This window comes from Trifolium pratense, linkage group LG6 (genome assembly GCF_020283565.1).
Source record: "Trifolium pratense cultivar HEN17-A07 linkage group LG6, ARS_RC_1.1, whole genome shotgun sequence".
NCBI lineage: Eukaryota > Viridiplantae > Streptophyta > Magnoliopsida > Fabales > Fabaceae > Trifolium > Trifolium pratense.
The window spans coordinates 27,948,024-27,959,526 of NC_060064.1; the positions used below are offsets into that span (position 1 = coordinate 27,948,024).

The 11,503-nt window shown below is 32.8% G+C and overlaps 1 protein-coding gene across 1 annotated transcript; it reads left to right on the plus strand.

Annotated features, from left to right (window-relative positions):
• Positions 1–485: 485 nt before the first annotated feature.
• On the plus strand, positions 486–11,274 carry LOC123892042. Its single transcript, XM_045941893.1, is given in 10 exon segments — positions 486–593; positions 834–921; positions 1,126–1,328; positions 2,103–2,136; positions 2,139–2,474; positions 2,955–3,042; positions 8,846–9,095; positions 9,375–9,403; positions 10,034–10,094; positions 11,044–11,274. Coding segments are annotated over 10 exon segments (1,428 nt in total).
• Positions 11,275–11,503: the final 229 nt, after the last annotated feature.

An 11,503-nucleotide genomic window follows, 5' to 3' on the forward strand; every position in this document is an offset into this window, starting at 1 on the left:
AAGTGAATATTACATAGGAATGTAACCTCAAAAAAAAAAAAGAATATTACATAGGAATGTGATTATTAGAAGGGTTATCGATAATTTATGAATTTTAATTTTTGAATTTAGAAAAATAACATAACACATACTAAATTGAAGTGATTTTCAAAAATAAAATACTAAATTGAAGTGTACTGAGTTGCCATTTTTTTTATTTGTTTAAGGAAGAAAGATGAACATTTGATAAAGATGATGAACATATTCATAAATAATTTGAGTTTATTTAATTTTAATAAAAAAATTAAAAAATATGTATATATATATATGGGTTGAGATCAAATGACATCAACTAGTTTGACTACAAATGTTACACCTCTCAATAATGTTTTAACCTATATAAATTTTATAAAATTCACCGTTGGATTGAAAGTTTATATCGTATAGATGATTTGTGTAAAATTTTGATGCCGGTATTAATGCCAAAGTTCTCTACAGATTTTTAAATGGGGCGTTGGAGTGGAGTTATGAGAGTACCACTACATTCTAACAGCGGCATATTTCATAGAGTTGGTGCATCTCTTTGCCTTTCTTCTGAAACCAGAAATTTGAGTGTAAGTTTGTTTTCCTTGAAAAGTGGAGCAGTTTTCTTCCTGTAAGCTTCAAGTATTTATCTATCTTAGCCTTTCATTACTGCAACATTATAAAATCATGTTTTGGATTGAGTATAAGCTATTTGAATTACTTATATCTACAAAACACAGTTATCGTAATGGACTTACTTAATGGTATGACTAAATCATTCTGTTGGATATCAAGCAATATTTACATGAGATTCTTCTGATCTATTACAGGTGCCTATAGCAAATGCCATCTTTTTCTGTGGTGATCGAGTTGAGAGGACCAGTAATCCAGTAATTGAGAAGCTATCAGATTTACAGAAACTTTTTTTGAAGAAGCCAAAATGAGGTATATTAACATAAACAACATCCCCAGCACAAGACGTACCAAGGAAGACTATATCAGTTTACAAAAAAGTCAATAAGATACAATCATAATCAAATCATACAAGGCCCAAACATAACAATGGATCAGACCACCAGCTATGGTAGTTTGATGTTAACGTGATACTCGTTTTCTTCAACCAACTATCTGAAATTGTTGTGTCGAAATTCGGTCCTTCCATCAATGCTTGGGTTATTGAAGCTTCTATTTTTAATGGACCTTTTGCTGTCTACAAAGATTTTATACCATCTGTGAATCAATACGGAGAGCCAGGATCGTACAATCCAATTGGATTCTCAGCATCTACATCAACCGTCTCACTTCTATCTAATTGTCTTGAAGAAGTAAGAACTGTTTCTTCCCCTTCTTATAGGCTCTGAAAATTCATACCTTAAAGTTTGGTATGATTAGGACCTGGGAGTGTGCTCCTCTTGAGGTCTGAGGTTCGATTCTCTCTGGCGCCAATTTGGGTGAGCTAATTTAGCTTCTTCAAAAAAAAAAAAAATTTGGTATGATTATAGGATTATCCCTATTGTACCAAAAGTTATGACTCGGAATCTGTATAGGATTAGCAGTTTTTCTCAGGAAGCCATGCATGCTGTAGCACTGATCCTTTTTGTGCCCATCCTTCCTACATTAAGTACAATGGAAGTTACCTCTATCCCCTCGACCTCCACTACTTTGATCACTAGATGTCACCACTTGGTAGAAAATCTTGAATGAGACGATTAATAAGCTCTTCCACCGCAGGGATGGTAGTCTTTGTCAAAACCTGATCTCACACAAGACCATATTTCTTAGGGAGACCATGAAGGATAAACACCACCATGAACGTATTCTCAAGTTTCGCCAATACTTGCTTAAGATCATCATTAACGGCATGGGTTTGAGCGCATCAATATTGGACTGAGCTCGAGCCAAATAGTCAGATAAGTCTTGATCAATCATCTAAAGGGTAGCCAAATTGTGAACAGACTCGTATATAGTCTCTAGATATTGTTAGCATAAAGGTTTTTAGCCTTATGCCAAACCTCATAACAATATTTATTTACAATTAGACAATTACTACTTTTCCCTATAAGCTTTCCATATTCTAAATTTCTTTGTAATGCATGCAGGTAAGAAAAATCGTCTCAGGAAGGCAAGTAGAGACACTCCTTCCTGTAGTTTTCATCAGCCTAAGACTTTCATCCTTGGATTTAGCAAAGGTGGAACTGTACTTAATCAAATAGTTACCGAACTTGGCTTCTTGGGTAGTGGATTTAATGTGAATTCAGCTGAGGAGATTTGCATAATACCCAAAACAAAGGAAGCCTTACTAAACAGCATCAGTGAGATTCATTATGTTGATGTCGGTTTGAAATCGACTGGTGCATACTTAACAAACCATGATACATTTGAGAGAATTGCAAAAAGACTAATGCAAGGAGCTCATCAAATCTGTTTTGTTCTTCATGGAACGCCGAGACAATGGACTGACAAACAGGGGCGTCTCCGAGTTTTAGAGGCTCTGTTGAAAATATAAAAGTGGCACCTTAATAAAAAAAAATTAAAAAAATTATTGATTTAAATTGCATATAATATAAAAAAAAAACATTCTTGTAAACATATAAATTATCAATATTAAATCTTGCATTAAATTAAATGGAACAAGAAATACAAAATAATTATCTTTGTATATAATGTCAAAAAGGAACATCATAATCTAATATTAAAATGGACTAGAACTATATTTACGAGTATAGATAACTAATATATTGATCCTCATATGATATTTATGAACATTAACAATATATATAACTATTATTTTAGGGCCTAAAAATTAATCTATTAATTTATAGGTATAAATAATATATAAGTAATATTATAGGACCTCAAAATTTTGAGTTGAGGCCCTCAAAATTTTGAGGCCCTATGCCATCGCACACCTCGCACATGCTTCCAAGCCGCCTCTGCTGACAAACAACGAGATTGGATACGGAAGGAAAAGGATGAAATGACGCTTCTGTTTGAATCGGGAGCCGAAAAAAGCGGGGGAAAGTTAGAAGTTATATCAAGGTATTATTTTAACTAGTCCCACACTCGTGCGATGTACGGGTATTATGCGGTATTTTATATTGTAATGTTGAAAAATCATTCGTATAAATTGAAACAATAAGTATTATGAAAATTATAATAATAACATCAACAACAACAAAATAATAATAATAAAAAGTGATGTAAATATAAGATAGATATTAAAGATGTGTTTATACATTTCAAAAAGATTACAATGGATCCTATTGTATCTACCAAAATAAGTTGGTAATCCATAAATTGTCATGTCGCTATGAAAACGGTTTGTGGTCATACTCATACACTGTGCATTTGATTCTTAATTGGACACCATAATTCAATATATAGTATAAAAGATTAATTAGTGCGTATAATTTAGTAAAATCTATTATTATTAGTTGAGTGAGTGTATAATGAAAAGTCATAGGTATATAAATGTAGGCATATGAAAAAGTGTATAGAGATGACAATGATGTAAGTAGAAGTGATGTGGCATTATTGGGTGGTTTAATTGGATATAAGTGACTAACGTGGATTAGTGTTAGATTAGTGGTTGCACAACTATCTAGGAATTATATATATATATATATATAGATGTTTATATATTTAAAAAACTTATTTATACATCACATTTGAAGTTACTTTGGCATCTTCCTCATTAACATTGATTAACAATATATTTAACTCATTCTTCAAAATAACTATGGAAATGATAACATATAATTGACCATGAAAAACAATCGATGTTGAAACATAAGTTTTTATTTATATTATAAATCTCATTGGAAGATTCTGAGTTGGATAATAGCCCTTTGGATTCTTCCGTTTCTTGTCGGAAACCTCATCCATATGTTGTTTTTGTTTCTTGTCCATAGAAGGGGTGAGTGAGGCGTATAAGAGACGAACATGAAGAGTGTATATAGTCTAGGGTTCGATTTGCCACAACCATGGTCATAGTGTTTTGGGGTTTAAAGAGAGAAGAAGAAACGAAAAGACACATCTCAAAGTGTATATAGTCTAAATTATTCAACAACTCACTTGTTAGCATGATAAGTGGTCTTGAGACTAGATAATGTTGTTTAAACAAATTTATATTTGGGCTTATATTTTTATTTCGACTCGTTTCCAACCCAAGTTGCAATATTGAATTTAAAAATATAAGTTATCAGAGGTTTAGTCATTTTATAAAAATAAAATTTAAAAAACATAGCAGAGGTTTTCCCAGTTTTTTCCGATTCTGCACCGGTTTAAAAAATATAAGTTATCAGTATATTAACTAATACTTTAAGTACTTAGTTACCTGGATGGTGTAGATGGTTTAGGCCGATGTTGGCTGGAAGAACCATCGCCTTTCTTCTTCGAATAGCCCTTTGGATTCTTCCGTTTCTTTTCGGAAACCTCATCCATAAGTTGTTTTTTGTTTCTTGTCCATAGAAAGGGTGAGTGAGACGTATAAGAGACGAAAATGAAGAGTGTATATAGTCTAGGGTTCAATTTGCCACAACCAAGGTCATAGTGTTTTGGGTTTAAAGAGAGAAGAAGAAGAACAAACGAAAAGACACATCTCAAAGTGTATATAGTCTAAATTATTCAACAACTCACTTGTTAGCATGATAAGTGGTCTTGAGACTAGATAATGTTGTTTAAACATATTTATATTTGGGCTTATATTTTTATTTCGACTCGTTTCCAACCCTAGTTGCCATATTGAATTTAAAAATAAAATTTAAAAATATAAGTTATCAGAGGTTTAGTCATTTTATAAAAATAAAATTTAAAAAACATAGCAGAGATTTTTCCAGTTTTTTTCCGATTCTGCACCGGTTTAAAAAATATAAGTTATCAGTATATTAACTAATACTTTGAGTACTTAGTTACTTGGATGGTGTAGATGGTTTAGGCTGATGCTGGCCGGAAGAACCCTCATCTTTCTTCTTCGAATAACCCTTTGGATTCTTCCGTTTCTTGTCGGAAACCTCATCCATATGTTGTTTTTGTTTCTTGTCCATAGAAGAGGTGAGTGAGGCGTATAAGAGACGAACATGAAGAGTGTATATAGTTTAGGGTTCGATTTGCCACAACGAAGGTCATAGTGTTTTGGGGTTTAAAGAGAAAAAAAGAGAGAAGAAGAAGAACAAACGAAAAAACACATTCAAAGTGTTTATAGTCTAAATTATTCAACAACTCACTTGTTAGCATGATAAGTGGTCTTGAGACTAGATAATGTTGTTTAAACATATTTATATTTGGGCTTATATTTTTATTTCGACTCGTTTCCAACCCTAGTTGCCATATTGAATTTAAAAATAAAATTTAAAAAATATAGCAGAGGTTTTCCCAGTTTTTTCCGATTCTGCACCGGTTTAAAAAATATAAATTATCAGTATATTAACTAATATTTTAAGTACTTAGTTACCTGGATGGTGTAGATGGTTTAGGCCGATGCTGGCCGGAAGAACCCTCATCTTTCTTCTTCGAATAACCCTTTGGATTCTTCCGTTTCTTGTCGGAAACCTCATCCATATGTTGTTTTTGTTTCTTGTCCATAGAAGGGGTGAGTGAGGCGTATAAGAGACGAACATGAAGAGTGTATATAGTCTAGGGTTCGATTTGCCACAACCATGGTCATAGTGTTTTGGGGTTTAAAGAGAGAAGAAGAAACGAAAAGACACATCTCAAAGTGTATATAGTCTAAATTATTCAACAACTCACTTGTTAGCATGATAAGTGGTCTTGAGACTAGATAATGTTGTTTAAACAAATTTATATTTGGGCTTATATTTTTATTTCGACTCGTTTCCAACCCAAGTTGCAATATTGAATTTAAAAATATAAGTTATCAGAGGTTTAGTCATTTTATAAAAATAAAATTTAAAAAACATAGCAGAGGTTTTCCCAGTTTTTTCCGATTCTGCACCGGTTTAAAAAATATAAGTTATCAGTATATTAACTAATACTTTAAGTACTTAGTTACCTGGATGGTGTAGATGGTTTAGGCCGATGTTGGCTGGAAGAACCATCGCCTTTCTTCTTCGAATAGCCCTTTGGATTCTTCCGTTTCTTTTCGGAAACCTCATCCATAAGTTGTTTTTTGTTTCTTGTCCATAGAAAGGGTGAGTGAGACGTATAAGAGATGAAAATGAAGAGTGTATATAGTCTAGGGTTCAATTTGCCACAACCAAGGTCATAGTGTTTTGGGTTTAAAGAGAGAAGAAGAAGAACAAACGAAAAGACACATCTCAAAGTGTATATAGTCTAAATTATTCAACAACTCACTTGTTAGCATGATAAGTGGTCTTGAGACTAGATAATGTTGTTTAAACATATTTATATTTGGGCTTATATTTTTATTTCGACTCGTTTCCAACCCTAGTTGCCATATTGAATTTAAAAATAAAATTTAAAAATATAAGTTATCAGAGGTTTAGTCATTTTATAAAAATAAAATTTAAAAAACATAGCAGAGATTTTTCCAGTTTTTTTCCGATTCTGCACCGGTTTAAAAAATATAAGTTATCAGTATATTAACTAATACTTTGAGTACTTAGTTACTTGGATGGTGTAGATGGTTTAGGCTGATGCTGGCCGGAAGAACCCTCATCTTTCTTCTTCGAATAACCCTTTGGATTCTTCCGTTTCTTGTCGGAAACCTCATCCATATGTTGTTTTTGTTTCTTGTCCATAGAAGAGGTGAGTGAGGCGTATAAGAGACGAACATGAAGAGTGTATATAGTTTAGGGTTCGATTTGCCACAACGAAGGTCATAGTGTTTTGGGGTTTAAAGAGAAAAAAAGAGAGAAGAAGAAGAACAAACGAAAAAACACATTCAAAGTGTTTATAGTCTAAATTATTCAACAACTCACTTGTTAGCATGATAAGTGGTCTTGAGACTAGATAATGTTGTTTAAACATATTTATATTTGGGCTTATATTTTTATTTCGACTCGTTTCCAACCCTAGTTGCCATATTGAATTTAAAAATAAAATTTAAAAATATAAATTATCAGAGGTTTAGTCATTTTATAAAAATAAAATTAAAAAAATATAGCAGAGGTTTTCCCAGTTTTTTCCGATTCTGCACCGGTTTAAAAAATATAAATTATCAGTATATTAACTAATATTTTAAGTACTTAGTTACCTGGATGGTGTAGATGGTTTAGGCCGATGCTGGCCGGAAGAACCCTCATCTTTCTTCTTCGAATAACCCTTTGGATTCTTCCGTTTCTTGTCGGAAACCTCATCCATATGTTGTTTTTGTTTCTTGTCCATATAAGAGGTGAGTGAGGCGTATAAGAGACGAACATGAAGAGTGTATATAGTTTAGGGTTCGATTTGCCACAACGAAGGTCATAGTGTTTTGGGGTTTAAAGAGAAAAAAAGAGAGAAGAAGAAGAACAAACGAAAAAACACATCTCAAAGTGTTTATAGTCTAAATTATTCAACAACTCACTTGTTAGCATGATAAGTGGTCTTGAGACTAGATAATGTTGTTTAAACATATTTATATTTGGGCTTATATTTTTATTTCGACTTGTTTCCAACCATAGTTGCCATATTGAATTTCTTTCTTCATCGCCCAATTTCTTTCTTTATCTTGTAGATATAAGCAATGTCAGACTACATCAGTTCTTTAATTGATCCTCTTCTCTAAAAGATTCTATCATTTCTTCAAACTAAAGAAGCGGTTGCCACCATCGTTTTAAGCAATAAATGGATGAATCTATGCCACTCTGTCCCTGCTCTGCGATTCGACGGAAAAATTGAAGATTCTACTTCAAATTTTAATTTCATCTATTTTTTTGTATTCTTTGTTCATCTTCTGAGATCCTACACGGTGAATGATTTTGAGTTTCACGTGAACTATGACCTGTTCGATTCCCCACTGAGACTATGAATAAAATTTTATGGTTTGTGATTCAACGCATAGTTGAATATCTTTCTCTCCAATTTAGTATCGGTCGTTGGCATAAGTTGTCGAACACTGTTCTCACCTGCAAAACCTTAGTGGATTTAAAGATTTCATATTTCCATATAGAAAGGGGTTTATGTACCATTCAAGTTCCTTGTCTCAGAAGCCTTAATCTCACTTCTCGTGGTTTCCCAAACTTGAAGATTGCAAGATCTTTTTTTTCTTGTTGTCTAGTTCTGGAGACTCTGGTTGTTGAAGATATGTGATATAAAGATTCATTCTTTGCAGAGAAGAACAAAAATACCGTTATTTTAAAATGGGATGATTTCTCTTTAAGTGTTAAACAGATAAACAATTTTACTACTCGTATATCCCCAACAATGTTTCTTATTTTAATACACGTGTACGAAGAAAAAAGAAAAAAAAAAACAATACAAAAAGAATATATTAAAACAAGTGAGAAACATAAAAAAGTAATTATATTTTTATAAAATAATATAGCAGAATTTTAAGCGATTGTTTAAACATATATAATAAAAAAAAATCGGTAGATAGATGAAATGGTATCCGACCTAACAATTTCGATATTTGTGTTAATTGAGCTAAGATTTGTGGACATTTAAATATATTTGTAGACATTTAAATATATATTTTTTCCGAAACGATATTAGTTATATAAAAATATTACTATGTAATACTTCCCCAGTCCTTAATATAAGATAAATCTTATTTTCTAGATTTATTGGAAATCAGATGTATCTAGTCAATAATGTGGACTAGATACATTGAATTTTCAATGAATATAAAATCTAATATTTCTCTTGAGGACCGGAGGGAGTATATAATAATTTGGAGAGAAATAAACAATGCTTTTGTTCAATTTGTGCCAAGTGATAGTTGTTGGGGGCAGAAGTTTGTAGCAAAGTCTTTATGCATTGGTATATTTGGAAACAAGTATATTGATCACCACGCAGAATTCCGTAAAGAAGAAAAGAAGCGCAAGGAAGAAGAATTAAGTTCGGGATTGGGGGTGAAGAAATGGAAGATCAGCGTGCGAAAGGTTGGGATTGGTGTTAAGAATTGCAAGGTCGGCATAGGAATGAAGACAACTGCGGAGATGTCAATGATGTTCTTAGCATTACTTCAGGTAAATCCTATTCGGACTTTTTTAGAGACCAAACTGATTAACGAATATGTCTCTATGAACCTATTCAAACCTTTTTTTTTATCTAAGGGCCTATTCGGACATTTTTTTTAAAGGGACTAATCTGAAACAAAAAATGTCTTTAAAGAATCATTTTACTAATTAAGCTTTCTGCGAATATACATATGGAAAATATCAGCAGAAATGTCCTTAGCAAAATCCGCAAGAAATGGAATATGTATCTTTCTCCTAGTCCTAGCTAGTACATGGGTCATTTTGTAGATAGGTTTTAAGGCGAGAAACTCATTGAGGTCACTTTAGAGGAGTCAAATCCTACTAATTAATTGGGTAACACTTAGTGTGCTAGGAGTCCAGCATTTCGTGCATGTACCTTCGTTGTAGAGTCCACTATGGATTGAGCTTATGCCCAGTCCAAAAAAAATTCTACATATATAAAAAGGGCGACCCAAGGCTCTTACTATGTTGAGTCTTAAGAGGGTGGAAATTCTACATAAAAAGTACATAAATTGTTTTCGAGATTTCATGCAAACTTATATATGTCAAGTCTAAAATTCAGTCAGAGGGTATGTAAAATTGGGCCAAAAATTGTTCATTTTCATGTATAGTTAATCACTCACATATTTTCTATCATCCATGACATTCTCCAACAATGGAAAAAAGATAACAAGAAAGTCATAGCGTTGTAAAATGACCATTAATGATATTTTCGTTGTAGTAACCCTACTTTAATTAATAATAATAGTATTGATTACTTCTCAGCATATCTCAGTTGTTACTTGTTAGAGATATTGTATCTAATATGCATGGACCGTCCATGGTACCCTAATACTCCCATTTATTCATTTAAAAGGTAAAATTCTTGCAATCTTGTGTATAACAAGCAATCTTGCAATTCGATTTTTGCATTATATATCATGCAGCACTGTCAACATGGCTTTACCTGGGAAGCATTATGGTGCACCATCATATAAGGATGTAAAGGTTAGTTATCTTCTCATACAATTTTACTCAATTGCATGTATCTTGTGAAGATTCATTAATAGTTCAGAAACTTTTAAATTTTAGTTTACGCCATATATAGTGTAAAACTGGTTTACGCCAGGACGAAAAACCACAAACTTCTAAATAAGGGCGACCGGAGGCTCCCACGAAGTGAAGTCTTTGAAGAGTAAAAGTATGCGGCCTTAATTATCCTTGGTGAAGAAATACTGTCAAGATTTATGTTCCGACCTCAAGTCTATTGCACAATTTATCAGAGGTATTGTCCTCTTTGGATATTATGTGTAAACCATCATGTAGTCTCAATTCGCTAGAAATGTGGCTAGTTGGTGTATCGGAGCAATAACCTCCAATTCGAGGCTAAGGAGCTAAAGGGTCTGTCAGCCCTCCTGCTGTGTCAATGTTTGGACTTCAAGTCCATTACAAGGCTTTTCTGAGGTTTGTCCACTTTGTGTCTTATGTGTAAGACATCACGGTTTTGTCCTTGGTTAAAAGTTACATCGGTGGATAGAGGAGCGTGTGTTTATAAACTATTTGTAACCTCGATTCACAGCAACGTGAGACTTTTTAGTGTACCGGAACAATTTCATTCAAACTTAGCATAAACCAGTAAAATTTTCATCTACACACAATCACTTGCATGTTTTCAATCATGCAGGAAATTTCAAACAATGGAAAGAATGCAATGAAGAATGCAGAAAGAAAATGTTCACAAACTTCATGAATAAGAATGTGAATCTAAACAAAGTAGATGAATCAATGATAATCACTGCAATAGTAGCACCACCAGCAGCAATGGTGCCCAAAAGAACAGGACAAACAACATTACCTCAACTAAAATCCATAAATGCAATCCCTGATGTTGTCTTTGTTCCCTCAGCTACAGTTTTGGCTCTTATTGCTGTCAAAATCTTAAGATTAATGTTCATAGACATCAAAGGGTACAACAGATAACATTGTTGATCATGTAGTGCAGCCTTCAAGTGTTGATAACATGATTCCTCCACCTACACTTGAAACTACATTAGATCAACAAGACATACCAAAAACTTCATCAAATTCAGATGCAAAACAAGACATGATTAAAACTGCAACAGATGCACATCTACTCACAACTAAGGGAAATTATTGTGCCTTGTGTAAAAAAGTTCATGATTATTGATTAACAGTTACTATAGTAGTGGCATACATGTATAAGCCTATTCTTGTATATATGCTATTTTATTGTTCATGTCATATATTCTCTCCGGGCTTGTTTATAAGCTAAAGTAACTAACTTTACACTGGTTAAAAAATTTAGTTAAGTATAATTAATCTTCTAAACCTTGTATGAAAATAAGTGCATTCTCAAAAGTGTCATTCATAGGAATTAGGAAATTGTATTGTTTTTT